The sequence below is a fragment of the Pongo abelii genome, chromosome 12 (genome assembly GCF_028885655.2).
Source record: "Pongo abelii isolate AG06213 chromosome 12, NHGRI_mPonAbe1-v2.0_pri, whole genome shotgun sequence".
Classification (NCBI taxonomy): domain Eukaryota; kingdom Metazoa; phylum Chordata; class Mammalia; order Primates; family Hominidae; genus Pongo; species Pongo abelii.
This window is the reverse complement of record NC_071997.2, coordinates 95,866,019-95,886,546: the sequence shown is the minus strand read 5'-3', so window position 1 is coordinate 95,886,546 and position 20,528 is coordinate 95,866,019. Positions and strand designations below refer to the sequence as shown.

Here is a 20,528-nt window from a genome sequence, read left to right as displayed (position 1 = left end):
TGCAGATTAATGATTTATTATTCATTATTATGATTAGAGTGAAATTTAACAAATATTTATTAAGTGTTTGCCATGTACTGCGCCCTTGGTCATTTGTGGAGGATCTGATGAAAAATTCATCTAAGTGGTTTGATTACATTTGCCTTTAATTCCCTTGGTGGATGAGCTCCATGCCTTTGCCCCTAATTATAATTTTAGCAATCAGAAAGGGTTTCAGAGGTCCTCTGATCCAACCTTTCAATCTATTTAAATAAATAAATGTGGTAGAGGTTCTGTTCTTTAGGACCTCACAATCCATCCAGGGAGGCAGTATTTTTAAAAGAAATACCGTTAAAAAAATTAGAAGCAGCTATTCATTCATTATATGAGTAGCTCATCTGTATGCCTCTGAAGATGGATTCATCATCTGGGATGTAATAGAAGCAAGGGGTGGTCAGTGTAGAGCTCGGAAGTAGAGTGTTCACCTCCACTGGGGATGAACCGAGAGAGGAGAGGACGTTTGAGCTTTCTTTCTTCCATTTGTTTATTTCACAATTACCTATTTAGTACCTCCTGGATGCTAAGCACTAGGGATTGGAAGCTAGGAGAAAGTGCCTGTTCTCAAGTAGGTTACAGTCCATCCTCACGATCTCTGGATTCTGTATATGCAAATTTGCCTACTCCTTAAAGTTTAAATTTATTTGTAACCTCAAACTTGTAATTCCAGGAACTTTTGCAGTCATTTTTTGGACATGTATAGAGGTGGGGGAAAAAATAGAGTCACCTGATACATATCTTCCCAGCTAAGGTCAAACAAGACAACACTCTGCCTTCATTTTATGTTATGTTATGTTATGTTATGTTATGTTATGTTATGTTATGTTATGTTATGTTATTTTGAGACGGAGTTTCGCTCTTGTTGCCCAGGCTGGATTTTGTTGCCCTGGCGCGATCTCAGCTCACTGCAACCTCCGCCTCCCGGGTTCAAGCGATTCTCCTGTCTCAGCCTCCCGAGTAGCTGGGATTACAGGCGCATGCCACCACGCCTGGCTAATTTTTTTGTATTTTTAGTAGAGACCGGGTTTCATCATATTGATCAAGCTGGTCTCAAACTCCTGACCTCAGGTGATCCGCCTGCCTCGGCCTCCCAAAGTGCTGGGATTACAGGCACCCAGCCCACTCTGCCTTCTTATTTCAACTCTCTTCAAGTGTACTTTTTGCAGTCTTTTTTTAGTGCCACATTTTTTACATTTTTGTGCTTGTCTTTGGTGATTTTGCTATTTAAAATGGACTCCAAATGTAGTGCTGAAATGCTATCTAGGTTTCTTAAGTGCAAGAAGCTGGGTTGTGGCTTGCAGAGAAAACAAGTGTGTTCAATTAGCTTTGTTCAGACATGAGTGACAATGCTATTGGTTGTGAGCTCAAGGTTAATGAATCAATAATTTGGTACATTCAGAAAAAGAAGAGGAAATTTGCTAGTCTGTATATGAGTCCACTCCAGAAAGTACTGAAATAACATCTAAAGGGTGTGATGAAGCTATGGAAAAGAGGCTAAACTTATGAATTCATGAGATGATGACTGATTAAAAAAAAAAAAAAACATAGTGGACAGCATAGTTGTAAGGCTAAAAGCCAAAGAAATTTATGGTCATGTTATCCAAATTCAGGAAAATGGTAAACCTTCTCAGCTAATATCTTATTATAAAGCTATACTGCATATAATTAATTATTTGTAAGAAGCATATATTAAATTCAATGTCTTCAAAGAAAAACACATGTAAAACAAGGTTATATATTGTTCTGTTGATGAAAATGTTGTGACCAGAGGCTCACAGGAACCAAATCTTGTATTTCCATCGGAAGGAATGGCTCAGTACTTGCTAATTCAGCGCTCATGGCAACTGCAACTTTATAGAACATAACTGCCAAGACTAACAAGACTCAGCTGTGTATGTGGTATGGGAAAGAGACAGGGAATCGACATTGCTCTATAAAGTGATCAACATCAAGACAGCACCTTAATGATCAATATTAAGAATATTGAAATGAAAATGACTAAGTGAAGAGGTTCAACATTAAATACTTTTTTTCTGTAAAAATTTTTTTTTTTAGTTTTTTTTGTTGTTGTTTGTTTGTTTGTGTTTGTTTGCCCAGGCTGGTCTCCAACTCCTGGGCTCAAGGGATCCTCCTGTCTTGACCTCTCCAAGTGCTAGGATTACAGGCGTGAGCCACCATGCCTGGCCTGTAAAAACTTTTGAAAGGAACCTTTATATTTTTGCTTTTTAAATTATTTGTCGATGAGCAACGTTTAATTTATGATTGGCTGCTATTTCTTGACAGTCACCAGACACCCTCAGGAAATTGTGCAAAGTGAGAAAATCTAGCCCACAAATCATTTTCAAATGTAATTCAGTTTTTATAAATTAAAAATTTTACTATTAATGTTTTACATTATAACTAATGTAAAAAATGGACAAATAACATTATGTTTGATGGACAATTACATATTTATTATTGTCAGTGTCAATTTTGCAATTTTTCATTTTGTAGCCAATATGTTTTTTTGTTTCAATCAATTTTTTTTTTTTTTTGGCTCTGAAAATGTTGATAACCCTTGGTCACTAGGGGAAGATCCAGACTTTAAGGACTCTGAAGCTTATACAGTTTGGGGGCCCTCTTAAGATGAAGATCACAAAATGACAAATACTGTACACAATTAGACCTCTTGGAAGAGGCATTATAACTTCTTAGTTAATCTGCTTCTGTGAAACACTTAGAGCCAACTGGATAAAACATCCACCGCAGAAGCTGCCCTGGTTAGGACCAGGTAGGAAATTCTGGCAATATCCAGGAAAGAGATGAAAGCCCAAACTTGGGGACAGAAAGGATGGGAGAAATATGAGAGATATTTATAGGTAGGTCTGACAGGACGTGGTATTTGATGAGGAGAGTGTCAGGAACACACACTGCTGGATGACTGAGTGAGTCAGAGAGGAAGGCAGATGGGGAGATGGGTGGTTGGGTGGATCAGGCTTGGAAGATAAACGACTTCAGGTTTGGAAATATCTAACCTGAGGTGCCTTCCAGAGGAAGCTCTATGGAAGCCATTTTATATATATGTGAGGTTCAAGAAAGCGGACCAACCAGTGCACAGACAGCTTTTGGCACATGAATGGTCTCTGAGTCCTGGGAGTTGATGAAATCTCCCAGGGATGTGCATAAGCCAAGAAGAGATGCATGATGGGGCTAGCACCCTAGGGAACACCAAAGTTTAGAGGTTTAGAGATGCACAGAAATAGAACAAAGAAATGTTAATGCTGTTAATTGAGTGCCTGTAGGCGCCACATATTATGCAAGGTGTTGGTTAGAGAAAGCTGAGTCAGGCAGAGAGATTGTCAGCTGGGGCTGGGGGTAAGGGAGATGGGTCGCTGAGCTTGGAGGGTGGGCACCATTGGGGCTTTCCTGATGAGAGAAGAAGTGAGCAAATGCACAAAGCTAGAAAAGTGGGAATGGGTGAACAGTTCATTTTGACTAGAACATGGAATATCCCAAAAAAGAGAGGGAAAGAGAGAATAAGAAAGAGAACAGCCTTAACATGATAGTTGGAAATTAAATTATGGATGCTTTGAAAGCCAAAATATCAAGTTTAGCAATGGGAACTTCTGATGATTTCCAAGCAGGGGAATTTTGCGGGCAGAACTGAGGACTGAAGGGTCCTCTAGCAGATGGCCACTCAACTAACACTGCAGAGACCAACACAGGGATTCTTAGGGGCAGCCAGAAGCATGGGGGCCAGGACTCCCAGTGTTACAGTAGACGTATAGGGTAGGGAATAAAAGCGAATGAGTGTATATAGAGGAATGGCCAGGACCTGAGGGATGGGGGCTGATGCTCTGTATAAGTAAAAGTGTACATAGCATTTACTGAAATTGTTTTGTAAAAATATAAACCCAGCCAGGTGCAGTGGCTCATGCCCGTAATCCCAGCACTTTGGGAGGCCAAGGCAGATGGATCACGAGGTCAGGAGATCGAGACCAGCCTGGCCAACATAGTGAAACCCCGTCTCTATTAAAAATACACACAAAAAAAAAATTAGCCAGGCATGGTGGAAGGTACCTGTAATCCCAGCTACTCCAGAGGCTGAGGCAGGAGAATTGCTTAAACCCGGGAGGCAGAGGTTGCAGTGAGCCAAGATCAAGCCACTGCACTCCAGCCTGGGCAACAGAGCAAGACTCCATCTCGAAAAAAATAAATAAATAAAATTTTTTAAAAATGAACCCATAAGCCCTAGAACCCGAGGGGAAGAATACAGAGTGAAAGCCACAGTGCTCCTCTGTGTGACTCCCCCTCCCTGAATTTGTGACTTTAGCCTCAGATCAAGACACTTCACACTAGGTTGATAGGAAGGTCACGCCCAGCTCAACACCCACATTTCCCCATTCTGCTGATTGCCGTGTTGTTGGTTTCTGTTTAGTCCCAACCATAGAATTTGGTTTTTCTCTGGTGAAATTTCATCTATTTGGGTTTTTCCCCAGTGCCCCACTTTGGTTAAACTTGTTTTAAATTTCCTGTCTTCCCTGAAGGTGCCCACTCTTTCTGTTTTTCATTCCTTGCCTTGTAGATAAGCCACCCTCTGGGGATAACATAGATCATTTTGAGATAGAGAGCAATTTGGAGAACAGGGTTGGAGGAAAGGAAGCGGGGAGGCAGAGACTTTCTCCTCTCTCCCAGGTCCTGGTGACTGGTTTCCTCGTGACTGCACAACTTGTCCCGGTCCCCAAGGACTCACTTAAGAATCCACCCATGGTCAGCATCCTTGAGGTTCCCACCTGAAACTGCCCACAACTGTTTCTTCCTAGATCCACTTCTGGTGTTTGTATAAAGGCTACTTTAAAAAGTATTCTTGGCCAGGCATCGTGGCTCACATCTGTAATCTTGGCACTTTGGGAGGCCAAAACAGGACAATAAGCTGCTTGAGTCCACGCATTTAAGACCAGCCAGGGGCAACATAGCAAGACCTTGTCTTTACAAAAAATGAAAAAATTTGCTGGGTGTGGTGGCGTGCACCTGTGGTCTCACCTACTTGGGAGGCTGAGGTGGGAGGATTGCTTGAGCCCAGGAAGTCTCTACTAAAAATACAAAAATTAGCTGGGTGTGGTGACACGCACCGGTAGTCCCAGCTACTTGGGAGACTGAGGCAGGAGAATCACTCGAACCCGGGAGGTGGAGGTTGCAGTGAGCCAAGATTGTGCCAGTGCACTCCAGCCTGGAAGACACAGCGAGAATCTGTTTCAAAAAAAAAAAAAATGGCCGGGCACGGTGGCTCATGCCTGTAATCCCAGCACTTTGGGAGGCCGAGGCAGGTGGATCACGAGGTCAGGAGTTCAAGACCAGCCTGGCCCAGATGGTGAAACCCTGTCTCTACTAAAACTACAAAAATTAGCTAGGCGCGGTAGCAGGTGCCTGTAATCCCAGCTACTCGGAAGGCTGAGGCAGGAGAATTGCTTGAACCCGGGCAGCAGAGGTTACAGTGAGCTGAGATCGCGCCACTGCACTCCAGCCTGGGTGACAGAGTGAGACTCCATGTTAAAAAAAAAAGAAAGAAAAAAGAAAACAGTAACCTCTAGCCTGTACTGACTACATAATGTGCAGGGCAGCTTGTTCAAAAATGATGAAGAATTTCAAGACGGCAGCAGCGGAGCACAATGCCAAGCATGGGCCTTTCTGACTGAGGCTCTTCTGGAGCATGGAGCCCTGTGTGACCGCGCAGGTCTTCACGCCCACGAAGTCAGCACTGCCTGTGGCTGAGTGTCAGCGCTTTGTGAGATGTGATCTCACACCTCATCTTGGGTGCGATGCACACACACCCGCCCTCCTGCACGCCTCCATACCCTCCGATCAGCCGCTTCGTGGGGATTCATTTCTCGAGAGGGATTCTCATTGTGTTTTTCCACTGAATTCACTCCAACTCCTCCCCAGTTAATCTTTTTCAGTCTTCAGCAAAATAGATGTTGACCTTCTAGATGAGTTTGAGTAGTGTCACCCGGTTGCAGGATGAGAAACAGAGAGAGGTCTCGTTGGTACCACTATTCACATGCAATTCCAGTGCTAAGGGTAACCCAGGGAGTGGCTGACAGCTGAGATTCTCTTTCTGGAGAGGGGAGTCTGGGGTAGGCTGAGAACGCTGAGCACTCCACAGATGGGATCCTAACATTTGCAAAATCCCACTTGACAACAGTCCCGTTCATTAGCAATATGGGTGTTATAACGATGTTTTCATCTACACGAGGAATCTGAAGCCCAGAGAAGTTGTCTACTCAAGATCACACAGCCAGGAAATGGCACAGTCAACACACGCCTTCTGAGCCTTGAAATAGCCTCCTTTTCTCTACACACACCAGTCCACAATGGGACATTTTACAAGCCATAGCAGAAGGCTTTGAAGCAGCTTCTATATGTATATAAAAGAATCAACCATGATCTCTGCCTTCCTCCAAAGGTATTAACTTTCCAGCTAATTTGTATTTCTTGTTCTGACTCTTCAGAGACAACCCTGCTACTCACTTTAACCTCAAGACACACATGAATTCTCGAGATCTGAAGACAGCCATAGAGAAAATTACCCAGAGAGGAGGACTTTCTAATGTAGGTATGTGATCCGGATTCAAATTATACTATCTTGCTACCATCGTTCTCTTTCTACGTGATTGTCTTCTAACCATTGTATATAAAAGGAAAAAAAAATAATAATCCATCAAGAAATAACTTCTGGTCAGGCGTGGTTGTTCACACCTGTTATCCCAGCACTTTGGGAGCCTGAAGCTAGCAGATCACTTGAGGTCAGGAGTTCAAGATCAGCCTGGCCAGCACGGTGAAACCCTCTTTCTACTAAAAATACAAAAATTAGCTGGGTGTGGTGGCGGGTGCCTATAATCCCAGCTACTTGGGAGGCTGAGGTGGGAGAATCACTTGAAGAGGCAGAGGTTGCAGTGAGCCAAGACAGCACCACTGCACTCCAGCCTGGGTGGCAGAGCGAGACTCCATCTCAAAAAAAAAAAAAAAAGAAAAAGAAATTACTCCTGCAACATCTATATCTTTTCTAAAGTTATCATGGCTTCAGAGGGCAAGAATCTTTAACACACACACACTGCACAGTCCCAGCATGCTTGGTTTGCAGGAAGGGGTAGCATTCTTCAGGACAAGCAAGTCTGCTGTCCTGACTATTTTTTTGTTGGCCTACAAGTCATCACTTGTTTCATTAAATTTTGTGACCAGTTAAGGAAGCCCCTCAGTGCCCCTTGAGAATCTTGTTCCAATCAACTACCATTGTAGTGATGATTGTGCAAAGAGAAACATGTTCTCTGTTTCAAGCTAGGTCTTCTGTGATATCTGAGCCTTTGGGGTCTCACCAGAAATCCAAAGTCTAGTCCTCAGTGGGGCATGTCCAGAAATTCCATTTTATGTTTATCCAGAGGTAATTGGCCATTAGGAAACAGTTTCACACTAACCAAGCTCAAAGACTGCCAAAGAGCCCATGCCAGTGTATTCATTTGTAAATGAAAGATTGGCTTTGGGGGCACTGGAGGGAGACTGATTGTCCGCCTCTCAGGGAAAGTGTTCCTGTCATCAAAATCCAAAGAAATGGAGACATGAGCCACAGTTGCTTGGCTTAGAGTACATGCAGGGAATTGAGCTGTCTTTGAGGGAGCATCCTCAGAGTTACAGTAAATCTGATTAATGATTTCCCTTCCCACTTCAGTGTATGTCTCCGTAGTGACCAGAACATTAGTATCTAACACATACAGAGCTTTTCACCTTTGAACAATGCTAAATAAACACTAGCCAAGTCACTCTCCATGCCCCCAAAGCAGTATTACCTTCATCACACACATGACAGAGTTGATTTCTGATTTGTTTATAACTTAATGCTTACATTAGTAAAATCCCAGTGGAGACAAACATCAGAAGGCACTCTCGTTCCTTGATGAAATTAGCGATGGGTCTCAATCCAATCAGCATACCTTTTTCAGTGGATGACATGTTCTGACTGTGCCTCTGTATTGTCCACAGTTTGGGTTCTGAGAACGGAATCCATTCAACTGATTCCAACAGAAAGGGATTTATTTCAGGCTATTAAGTAGTTTGGAGAGTCACTGTAAGAACTGAAGAAGCAGACTGTAGGCTGAGCTTTAAGAGATGATGTCTGAAGGCTTCCTGCAGAAGTAGGACCTCCAAGGGAGCTGCTCCTTCTTCCAAGATTAGGAAATCACCTTTCTGAATTCTGCCATGGCAACCTCTTCAGAAACTTACTTTGTCCAGGAAGCCAGCATGATCAGGAGATCAGGAAGCTTTTTCTAGAGCTGCCAGCTCCAGAACCACACCCTCCCTGTGCCATTCACACCTACAACATGGATCTCCACACCCTGCCACCCCAAACCACTGAAGCTAGCAACCAAGCCCAAGCACCTCTGCAGACAGTATCCCAGAGAAGTCAGATACTAAAGGTATTTGTCAGCAGAAATATAAACAAAAGTACAGCCTCTGCCTCACTTTTATCTTCTAAATCTCATGCAAGTGCATCAGTTCATGGAACTAAAACAAAGCTAAAGCCCTAGGTGCAAGGGAGTCTGGAAAATGTAGTTTTCTGATTTCCAGCCTCTATTTTCAAGACCCACCGGAAGGTGGGTGGAATGTGTGTTGAGCACTTTACACCATGGCCTCCAGATATAAGGTTAGGTGGGGTTGAGGGGATCTTCTCATGGCACCTTGTGCTCTGCCTATAGGTGCCTAATATTAGGCCAGAGAGGACTTCCGTGTGCTTTGTGCCTTGGGAAAAATTGTCCATTCGCTATAAAAGCAATTTTTAGCAGCCAAGGTTTTCCCTTAGCAACTGGGTTCTGTGCAGCCAGTTCACATGGGTTTTCCAAGACATTTCTGCAGCATCTGTATATGTAACCATTTGATGTTTTCATTTGACAAGTAAGATAATACCAGCTAGTGGAGACAGAATGCTGGCCAAAATCAGAAATGCATTGAGTATAATACTACTAATCCTAAAGTCTAAAGAAGGTGCTTCTTAACTTTTATGGAGATTAAGGACTCCTTTGAGAATTCCATGAAAGCTACGGCCGTTCTATCCAGACAGATACTTACATACACGAAATACTGTGTATAATTTCAAGTGCCCTGGGGTTCACAGAGCCCAGGTTAAGAGCTCTGCCTACTCTATACAGCCATGCTGACTCTAGGGTGAATGGTCATCCCAGTTTTCCCAGAAGAACCTGGGACTTTCGGTACTAAAACTGGGAAAGTCCTGACAAACTGAGACAATTGGTCATTGTCTAGTTGACTCTGAAAATTTCCTGAAGCCCTTCTCAGTGTGAAATATGCACTTGGAAAAGTCATGGCAGGAGGCTTTGTAGCACTTCTTGGCTGCTGCACTCAGCTGAAGTAGATTGCTGTCATGGAAATCTAGGCCCAGAGTTGTAGGGTGACCTACTCAGGGCCACACAGCTAGCAGGTAGCACAGCCAGGGCTAGAACACAGTCTGTCAGTTCCTAGTGCGTGCAACTCTTCCCTGCCCAACCAGACCTGTGCCCTTGGCCTGGAACTGGAGGAAAAACACTGCTGACCCCAGAACACAGCTCTGTACAGCCAGCAGGAGCCTCAGGCTCACCCCAGGCTGCAGGGGGCCAAGAAGAGGCTACTGTCACTCCAGGTCAACTCCTCCCACCCTACACTCTTGGAAACATGGGGCTGGCTTAGGGGCTTAGTGTGGGTCCAGCAGAAAAGGGGCACTTTTGTCCTCATGAAAGTCTTTGGCCGGGCACGGTGGTTCAAACCTGTAATCCCAACACTTTGGGAGGCCGAGGCGGGCGGATCACAAGATCAAGAGATTGAGACCATCCTGGCCAACATGGTGAAACCCCATCTCTACTAAAAATACAAAAATTAGCTGGGTGTGGTGGTGCGTGCCTGTAGTCCCAGCTACTTGGCAGGCTGAGGCAGGAGAATCACTTGAACCTGGGAGGTGGAGGTGGAGGTTGCAGTGAGTCTAGATTGTGCCACTGCACTCCAGCCTGGCAACAGAGTGAGACTCTGTCTCAGGAAAAAAAAAAAAAAGTCTTTCTCACCTGCTTGCTGTCCCTAAAACTTTCTTCAAAGCAGAAACAATTAGAAGTTGAAGGCTTGAAATGAAACCAAAATGGACAGTGGTAATGGCTGCACATTGTGAATGTACTTAATGCCACTGAATTGTACGCATAAAAATAGTTGAAGTGATTTTTAAAAAGAAACAGGCTGGGTGCAGTGGCTCACGCCTGTAATCTCAGCACTTTGGCAGGCTGAGGTGGGCAGATCACTTGAGCCCATGAGTTTGAGACCAGCCTAGGCAGCATGGCAAAACCTCGTCTCTACAAAAAAAATACAAAATTAACCAGGTACAGTGGCACACGCCTGTAGTCCCAGCTACTCAGGAGGCTGAGGTGGGAGGGTTGATTAAACTCAGGAGGTTGAGGCTGTAGTGAGCTGTGATCACACCACTGCATTCCAGCCTGGGCAACAGAGCAAGATCCTGTCTCAAAGAAAAAAAAAAAAAACTAGGGAGGGAATGAGTGTGTTTTTCTGGACCTCTTTGTGCTGCTGTGATCTCTTCCTGTATTTATAATCAGCATGATCACTCCAAGCATGAATTTTCTTTTTCTTCCAGGCCGGGCCATCTCCTTTGTGACCAAGAACTTCTTTTCCAAAGCCAATGGAAACAGAAGCAGCGCTCCCAACGTGGTGGTGGTGATGGTGGATGGCTGGCCCACCGACAAAGTGGAGGAGGCTTCAAGACTTGCGAGAGAGTCAGGAATCAACATTTTCTTCATCACCATTGAAGGTGCTGCTGAAAATGAGAAGCAGTATGTGGTGGAGCCCAACTTTGCAAACAAGGTAGATGACTGCCTGGAGACCTACCCAACATCAGGATTTTCTGCACTCTGAAAAATTGTAACGCCGTTGCAGTGGTTTTCCCATGCCTTTAAATGTGCATGAAACTCATTTCTAGGCAGTAAGGCCTCCAGGGAGGGACTGGTCAGTCCGGAACCTGCATTTACCCTCTCAAAGCAAAACCCCACACCCACCAGCAGCTGTGGAGGAGCAGTGTCCTCGAATTCTCAGCTAGGTTCTCCCTTGCTCCTTCCACAGCCCCAGGGGGGTCTCACCCAGGCAGCCCAAGGAGCCTTCACACATGCATGCAAGCGAACATTCTCTCTCTCTCTCTCACACACATGCACACACACACACACACACGCACACACACGCACACGCACACACACACACACGCTTTCTCCTGTATACACTCATTGCCGATTCATCAACCTGATAAACCAGAGAAACGAGGCACTGAACCACAGCAGTGAGATCGCGTTTTCAGGTGCTCCTCCTGGGTTCTGTGGAGATGCCCAGCAGGGGATGTGGAGCAAGGCCTCCCTCACTCACTCCACCAAAGCTGTTCCCTTTGTACAGTGGAACACCACATAAACCTTCCTCCAAAGAAAAGGCTCCAGCTTTAAAATAGAAAGCAAGCCTTGGACAGGTTTGTCTTTGAGGCCCTTCCAGCTTTAATATTCTATGTGTTCACAGCCAGCAGGGCTCAACTTCCTGCACCACCTCAAACTGATGGCCACTTCCTGCTCCTTGAAATGCCCTTCTCCCTGGACTTCCAGGATGCTATATGGCTCTTATTTCATTGCCTCTTGCCTTTTTTCTACCCTCAATGTTGACCTCCCCAGGTCTACACCCTCCTCTTTAAAAGGCCCTCTCCCAGCAGGATCCCTCCCAGGGTCACAGCTTCCACCTTCATCTCTTTTTTTTTTTTTTTTTTTTCAGACGGAGTCTCACTCTGTCGCCCAGGCTGGAATGCCATGGCGCGATCTCAGCTCACTGCAATCTCCACCTCCCAGCTTCAAGCAATTCTCCTGCCTCAGCCTCCCAAGTGGCTGGGACTACAGGCACACACCACCATGCCCAGCTATTTTTTTTTTTTTTTGTATTTTTAGTAGAGATGGGGTTTCACCATGTTAGCCAGGATGGTCTCGATCCACCTGCCTCGGCCTCCCGAAGTGCTGGGATTACAGGCGTGGGCCACTGCGCCCGGCCCTACCTTCATCTCTTGAGCTCTGTAGCCATCCATTTTCAGCTGACTGACTTTTCTCCACCTGATGTTCTATCAGAACCTTAAATCCCACCTGTAACAAGCCAAGTTCATCATCCTTTCCACTGAACTGTTTCCTCCTCTGGACGTTACATGAATGACCACATACCCATCCCAGAGGGCAGGGTCACCCCAGAACTCCTCATCAGCTCCCACATCACAGATCTCTCTCCCTCCTCTTTCCCTCGCCTGACGCCCCCTCCCCAGTTCAAGCTGGTACCCTCCATCTGGTCCTTCTGCCTCCTGGTGCTCCCCAGGTTAGTTTAGATTTCCCAGTGAAGCCCAACTCACATTTCTGGTGGGTTCCCTCAGTCCTGTGGGGTCCTTGCTCCAAATCCTTTATTGCTACCCATTGCTTTCAAGGCCTTCTGGGGCGCAGTCCCAACCTACTCTCCCGGCCCATCTATTATGACCCCCCACAGCCCTGTGTTCCGGTCAGCTGGTCTCCCATCCACACCCAGCACCGCCCGCTGTCTCCTGCTGTGACTTCACTGCCTGGTGGAAATCCCTCCCTCCATCTGTTGGCCAGAATTCAGCTCAAGCTCAGCACTTACCTCACATGTCATCAGCTCCATGGAAAGTTTTGTGAACCCCATTTAGGTTTTTACAAATCAATTTTTGAAAAATATTTTCCAGGAAAGTTTGAAGCCATCTCTTGTTCTAAAATAATCTTGTAATTATTTTAAATAATTACCAGTTGTCTGGTCTGACTCTTTCTGTGACCCAGAGGCAAGGGTAAGGAAGAAACACCATGCCTTGGGAGGATTATGCCAGCCACTTCCAGGAGCGCAACAATCAGTTTGCTCAAGGTGTATTTGCAGCTGCCTTATTTTTTTCTAGAATAAGCTTAGGCACTGGTAAATAAATATTCATTTGCCTGGAGGCAGACTTGTCTGGTTCTGAAGGTGGATAGATTTGTGTTCCAATCTCAGGGACTCAGGGAAGTCCCCTCATAGCTTGGTTTGTTCCTTTGTGGCAGGGGGTTATGATTCCACCTTGTAGGGTGAGGGTGGGGATTTAATGAGAGAATCATTCCAAGAGCATCTGATGGGACCCCTAACATGTGGTCATTCAGCAACTGTGGGATCTCTTCCCGCCTGGAACAGGGCTGCTCTGGAGACATTTCCATAGCAATTTCTTGTGTATGTCATCACTTTTCCCAACTGGAATAAAAGCTTTCTTTAGTCCTCTCATGGCATGGTGCCCACCAATGCCAATCTTATGGCTGGCTGCCAGTACAAAGGAGGAGCCTGGAGAAGCATAAATGTGAAGCTGACACCAGAGATTTAATATCTCCCTATGAATTTGCTTAGCGGACAGCTTTCCACTAACGCAGGCAGGGACCTAGCTGAGGGAGTAGGACTGAGTGCAGCGATAACCCAGGGGCTTCGCCTCAGTGAGTGGCTGCTGGGTGAACCGAGGTGGAAAAACACGGTAGGAGGGCTAGTGCAGAAAACAAGGGCCTGCTTACTTCTTCGCCTGCCCCTGGGATCAAGCGTAATGGTGACACTGGAGGATTTGACCCTGACCTGGCGTGGGTCCCTCCCCTCTGTCTTCTAGGCCGTGTGCAGAACAAACGGCTTCTACTCGCTCCACGTGCAGAGCTGGTTTGGCCTCCACAAGACTCTGCAGCCCCTGGTGAAGCGGGTCTGCGACACCGACCGCCTGGCCTGCAGCAAGACCTGCTTGAACTCGGCTGACATTGGCTTCGTCATCGACGGCTCCAGCAGTGTGGGGACGGGCAACTTCCGCACCGTTCTCCAGTTTGTGACCAACCTCACCAAAGAGTTTGAGATTTCCGACACAGACACGCGCATCGGGGCCGTGCAGTACACCTACGAACAGCGGCTGGAGTTTGGGTTCGACAAGTACAGCAGCAAGCCCGACATCCTCAACGCCATCAAGCGGGTGGGCTACTGGAGTGGTGGCACCAGCACGGGGGCTGCCATCAACTTCGCCCTGGAGCAGCTCTTCAAGAAGTCCAAGCCCAACAAGAGGAAGTTAATGATCCTCATCACCGACGGGAGGTCCTACGACGACGTCCGGATCCCAGCCATGGCTGCCCATCTGAAGGGTAAGCTGGGCTTGCCAAGCAGCCTGGTGCTGAGGCTGCTTTCTGGGGCTTGGTGGGCCAGTGGGACAAGGAAGGTATTGTCTTTTTATGCATTGGTTTTTTCTACGACTTAATAAAAATGTTCCAAGCCGCAGGGAGGGCATTAGGGGTAGAAACACTGCAAGCCCCTCTGAGTAGGGAGAAGGAACAAGGATGGGGCAGCAAGGTGGTCTGCTAAGTGTCATTACAAACCCATGGCCTGTGGATGACTGGGCGCATTAACTCTTTCCTTTACATCCTGCACCCTGAGGCATTTCCCACAAGAGCGTGATACATTAAAAGGGAATTTGACTCATCACTTTACCCCTATTAAAAACACCAAACCTCCATCTCTATTGAATATGTCAAATTGTACTGGTACTTAGACCACCAAATTGTGTTAGTAACTTTTATTTATTTATTTATTTTGAGACAGAATCTCACTCAGTCGTCCAGGCTGTAGTGCAATGGTGCCATCTCCAGTCATTGCAACCTCTGCCTCCCGGGTTGAAGCAATTCTCCTGTCTCAGCCTCCCAAGTAGCTAGGATTACAGGCATGCACCACCACGCCTGGCTAATTTTTGTATTTTTAGTAGAGACGGGGTTTCGCCATGTTGGTCATGATGGTCTCGAACTCCTAACAGGTGATCCTCCTGCCTTGGCCTCCCAAAGTGCCAGAATTACAGTCGCGAGTCACTGTGCCTAGCCATGTATTAGTACCTTTTAAGGAAAAATAATGTTTTTAAAGACAAGTACTATTTCTGTAAGCAACTGTTAACCAGATTCAGGGGGCTTCAGGGAAACCTGAAAGGAATTTCGATTCAAAATATTTAAAGAGACCAGGCGTGGTGGTGCACACCTATTATCCCAGCTACTCGGCAGGCTGAGGTGGGAGGATTACTTGAGCCCTGGAGTTGGAGGCTGCAGTGATCTATGATTGCACCACCACACACCAGCCTGGACAACAGAGCGAGATCCTGTCTCAAAAAAAAAAAAAGGCCAGGCACAACGGCTCATGCCTGTAATCCCAGCACTTTGGGAGGCTGAAGCGGGCAGATCACCTGAGGTTGGGAGTTTGAGACCAGCCTGACCAGCATGGAGAAACCCCGTCTCTACTAAAAATACAAAATTGGCCAAGCAAGGAGGCACACACCTGCAATCCCAGCTACTCAGGAGGCTGAGGCAGAAGAATTGCTTGAACCCCAGAGGTGGAGTTTGCTGGTGAGCCAAGATCGCGCCATTGCACTCCAGCTTGGGCAACAAGAGCAAAACTCCGTCTCAAAAAAGTAAAATGCTCAAAGAGCTATGTCCACATAAAAATTTCTAAGAGGGCAACAAAGTTTTAAAATATGAAAAATGAGCAAAATATGTCTGTAAATGTTTAGAAAATCAGCCACATTTATGCGTTTATTGCAGAATTTATGTATAACCACTGTTCCAAAAAGTGTCATAAGTTATCAAGAATATAAACAGCCTGGAGAAAACCCCAAGTGATAATAATAATAATACTAATAATAAAAGTAAACCAAGTAGTCAATGAACACCAATGTCCTGTAGACAAATATGAGTATACACAACTCACTCAGTGCTGTGGTTATTATTTCTTCTTCTGTGCCTAAATTTGTTTGTTTTTTTTTTTTTTCCCTGAGGCAGTGTCTCGCTCTGTCACCCAGACTGGAGTGCAGTAGCATGATCTCTACTCACTGCAACCTCTGCCTCCCGGATTCAAGCGATTCTCCTGCCTCAGCCTCCCGAGTAGCTGGGATTACAGGCACACACCACCACGCCCAGCTAATTTTTGTATTTTTAGTAGAGACGGGGTTTCACCGTGTTGGCCAGGCTTTTCTTGAACTCCTGACCTGTAGCCATCCACCTACCTCAGCCTCCCAAAGTGCTGGGATCACAGGCATGAGCCACACGGCACCTGGCTTCTGTGCCTACATTAACTACAGTTATTTTGCAGGATTTTCTGAATGGTTGAAAGCTACTTTCATTTCTTCCTAAAACAAGCCTAATGAATCAACAATGCTGATTTCTAGAATCCAAAGTAGCCAGAGACGGGGTTCAGGCAGAGTCTTCCCGGTGACTTACCCTTTTTGGAGCCTGTAGGGCACCCTCATAATGGTGGGATGGCTGATGGCCTGCATGCCAACAATCACAAGGTCCACCAGGCTCATATCAGCAAAGTGAAGATGGATTAAGGCTCAGAAGCAACTGGCCCGAACTCCCAGATTGAATGGCCAGAGCCAGATGGGCCAGCTTTGACTGCAAGCCCAAGGCTCTCCTGCTTTCTCCAAACATCTGTCCCCAGTTTGTGCTCAGTTACACCATCACTTATTTTTTTAGATGTACGTCTTTTGGGCCTCAACCAGAGGGTATCCTTGGCCTACTCATCAGGAAAAATGAAGACTGAGGGAAATGGCTGAGGTGCTCTCAGGGCAGCTTTAATGAACTAGGACCAAAATATGCAAATTACCTGGAGGCAGATTCTTACTCAGCTTAACACTGAGATTTGCCTGCAAATGTAATGAGCATTGTGTTCCTGGGAGTATCCAAGTCAAGGCTGGGTGACCATCTGTTAGAATTGCCAGTAGGAGATTCTCTACAACAAGAGTGGACTTGGGATCTGGAAAGCTAAATTTCTTTTCTTTTTCTTTTTTCTTTTTTTTTTTTTTTGAGACGGAGTTTCGCTCTGGTTGCCCAGGCTGGAGTGCAATGGCACAATCTTGGCTCATTGCAACCTCCGCCTCCTGGGTTCAAGCGATTCTCCTGCCTCAGACTCCCGAGTAGCTGGGATTACAGGAACCCGCCACCACACCCAGCTAATTTTTTTTTTTTTTGTATTTTTAGTGGAGACAGAGTTTCACCATGTTGGCTAGGCTGGTCTTGAACTCCTGACCTCAGGTGATCCACCTGCCTCAGCCTCCCAAAGTGCTGGGATTACAGGTGTGAGCCACCACGCCCAGCCCGGAGAGCTAAATTTCTAATACTGTTTGCGTAGTTTTTTAAGGGCAACCTCTCCATCTTTGAGCAGGAAGGAGGGCGTAGACTGTCTAAACCCAGCTCTGCAGCAAAGCTGCTCTCACTGACACCTGGCAGCACTTTAAAGCCCAAAGCTGGCTCCTTCCAATCTAGACAATATTCCAAGAAAAGAAACTGGAGGAGGGAGAAGGGAGACTGGCAGCTTAAATGCAATTTAATGGACCACAATCAAAAAGCAGCTTAGATCAGAGCCACGTGAGGTATGCACGGCTCTCCCAGGCACCCAGAAGATGCTAGAAATAGTGACAACACTGTGGGGGACTCGGGGGGGAGGTGCCAGGGCAGGAAGGCCACATCCAGGCTCTGCCCTCTGTTTCATGGCCATTTTGCTCACCCTACTCAGACTAGCCTGAAGGTGGTGCGAGAATAGGCTATTGTAGAGTAAGGTCAAGCACCTGCTGACCAGCTGCCCACAACCCAAATCAAGACCCACCACCCCAGACAGTCTCCCAGTTTTCCCACTAAGAATGGATGCCTTGTCTCCGAAGCCCGTCCTCTCCTCCCTGGGTCATCTTCTCCCCACTGCAATCCAACACCTACAGTTTTATTATACTCCTTCCCATTTGCACCTAGACATGCTCAAGTTCCTCCCTCCCTATAAATAAAACATTCTCTGTGACTCCACGTTCTGCTCCAGTTACCACCTACCGACTCCCTTTCACAGCCAAACTTCAGGAAAGGAGCTGCTGACCCCACATGCTCACTTCTTTTTCACTCTCAACTCACAGTAGTTCATTTGGTTTATTTGGCATCTTCTCCCCTGAAACTGTTCTCACCAAACTACTAGTGTCTTGGTTTTGTTTTTTCTTCTTCTTTTTTTTTTTTTTTTTGAGATGGAGTCTCGCTCTGTCACCCAGGCTGGAGTGTAGCGGTGCCATCTCGGCTTACTGCAACCTTCTGACTCCAAGGTTCAAGTGATTCTCCTGTCTCAGCCTCCCGAGTAGCTGGGACTACAGGCATGTGCCACCACCCCTGGCTAATTTTTTGTATTTTTACAAAAAATTAGGGATTTTTTTGTAAAAAAAAAAATATATATATATAGGATTTTTTGTGACTTCGTGATCCACCCGCCTCAGCCTCCCAAAGTGCTGGGATTACAGGCATGCACCACCGCACCCAGCTTGTTTTTGCTTTTTAAAAAATCCAATGAGGCCAGGCACAGTGGCTCATGCCTGTAATCCCAGCACTTTGGGAGGCCGAGGCAAGAGAATCACTTGAGGTCAGGAGTTCGAGACCAGCCTGGCCAACATGGTGAAACCCTGTCTCTACTAAAAATACAAAAATTAGCCAGGCGTAGTGGCACATGCCGTAATCCTAGCTACTCGGGAGGCTGAGGCACAAAAATCTCTTGAACCCAGGAAGCGGAGGTTGCAGTGAGTGGAGATCACGCCATTGCACTCTAGTCTGGGTGACAGAGTGAGATTCTGTCTCAAACAAACAAACAAAAACCCATTGAGCACTTTTTCATGTTCATCTTACATGACTGCCCTGTAGCACCCAACAATGTTGGACACCCCCTTCTTTATCTTGGAAGCCCTTCTTCATCACAATGTTGGAACAGATGCTGGGGACCATCTCTCTGGCACCTTTGGCAAGGGTTCCTGCACTGGAAATGAGGTTGGATTCAATGGTTTGTAAAGTCACCCTCAAGCCTAAAGTGATGCCATTCCACTGTTTTAGTTTAAAAGATCTTGAACCAGCTTTTGATGGCATTTAAGGCTCTCTGAGATTTTGTTCGGCTCTTCACACTGGTAGAGCAGGCATGTGTCATGTGTTCTGATCTGCATGGCCCCAAAAGTTTCACTTGTCCCAAAATATCTTCCCCTCTTCTATTCCCGAACATGAAATTCTTACCATGTTATTTACTCCATTTTGTTCAATTTTCCTAAAATACTATAAACTCCTGAGATAACAATTATATAAATGTTGTTACTGTTGGCATATAGTGTATGCTCAAAGGCATTTATTGAGTGAATGAATGAATGGTCATACTTAGTCTTAATTCTGGAAACCCAGAGGCCTGTAGGGTATTTTTGGCTTTGTTTTGTTTGGGCACATTTCTGATTTTGGATTTGGCTGTGCCAACAGGGCCACAAGAAGGGAGAGATTCTTTAGCAGCACCTTTACTTGGGGACATTTGTTCATCTAACCTTTGTCCCCACAGGAGTGATCACCTATGCGATAGGCGTTGCCTGGGCTGCCCAGGAGGAGCTAGAAGTCATTGCCACTCACCCCGCCAGGGACCACTCCTTCTTTGTGGACGAGTTTGACAACCTCTACCAGTATGTCCCCAGGATCATCCAGAACATTTGTGCAGAGTTCAACTCACAGCCTCGGAACTGAATTCAGAGCAGGCAGAGCACCAGCGAGTGCTGCTTTACTGACTGACGTGTTGGATCACCCCAGCGCTTGATGGGGCACGCACGGTGCATCAAGGCTTGGGTGGGGCATGGAGAAGCAGATGTCTTGTGGTTATTCTTTGCCATCGTGCTTTTTCATACTCCAAAACTTGGAGTTACAAAGATGATCATAAATGTATAGAATGAGCCAAAAGCCTACATCATGTTGAGGGTGCTGGAGATTTTACATTTTGACAATTGTTTTCAAAATAAGTGTTCAGAATACAGTGCAGCCCTTACGACAGGCTTACGTAGAGCTTTTGTGCAATTTTTAAGCTGTTGTTTCTCATTAGAACTCTGTAACCCTCAGCAAGTTTCATTTTTGTCATGACAATGTAGGAATTACTGAATTAAATGTTTAGAAGGATGACATGCAATATTTCTGACTGTGTCTTGTGTACTCAGGGTTCGCGGCAGGGCCACCATTTGCTTTCCTCAGTTCCCAGAGCACCTTCTCTGGGCTCACACCTGGCCTAAGGTGACAACACACCTGCAGAGGTGCAAAGACAATGTACAGTGGTGTTGCTTCTCCTGATGTGCCTCCCTCGCTGTTGTCTGAGTCAATGAATACTTGCCACATGATGCTTTAGGAGCAGCCGGCTCTGGAGGACCAAGCTGATCTTGCTTAAAAGTGGGGCAGTAGGCCAGGTGCGGGGGCTCACTCTTGTAATCCCAGCACTTTGGGAAGCTGAGGCAGGTGGATCACCTGAGGTCAGGAGTTCGAGAACAGCCTGGCCAACATGGTGAAACCCCGTCTCTACTAAAAATACAAAAATTAGCTGGGCATGGTGGCATGAACCTGTAGTCCCAGCTACTC

The 20,528-nt window shown here is 46.1% G+C and overlaps 1 protein-coding gene across 3 annotated transcripts in view; it reads left to right on the top strand.

Moving 5' to 3' along the window:
• Positions 1–20,088, top strand: part of VIT (vitrin) — a 118,342-nt gene extending 98,254 nt beyond the window's left edge. For 2 of the 3 annotated variants that reach the window (XM_054548229.2, XM_063713724.1), the window contains 4 exons: positions 6,525–6,628; positions 10,688–10,914; positions 13,739–14,252; positions 19,477–20,088. In XM_054548229.2, the coding sequence (XP_054404204.1) occupies positions 6,525–6,628; positions 10,688–10,914; positions 13,739–14,252; positions 19,477–19,655 (1,024 nt within the window). In that variant the 3' untranslated portion in view covers positions 19,656–20,088. The remainder of the gene's footprint in view (positions 1–6,524; positions 6,629–10,687; positions 10,915–13,738; positions 14,253–19,476) is intronic. The other variant, XM_002812134.5, reaches the window with a different exon arrangement.
• The last annotated feature ends 440 nt before the right edge of the window (positions 20,089–20,528 follow it).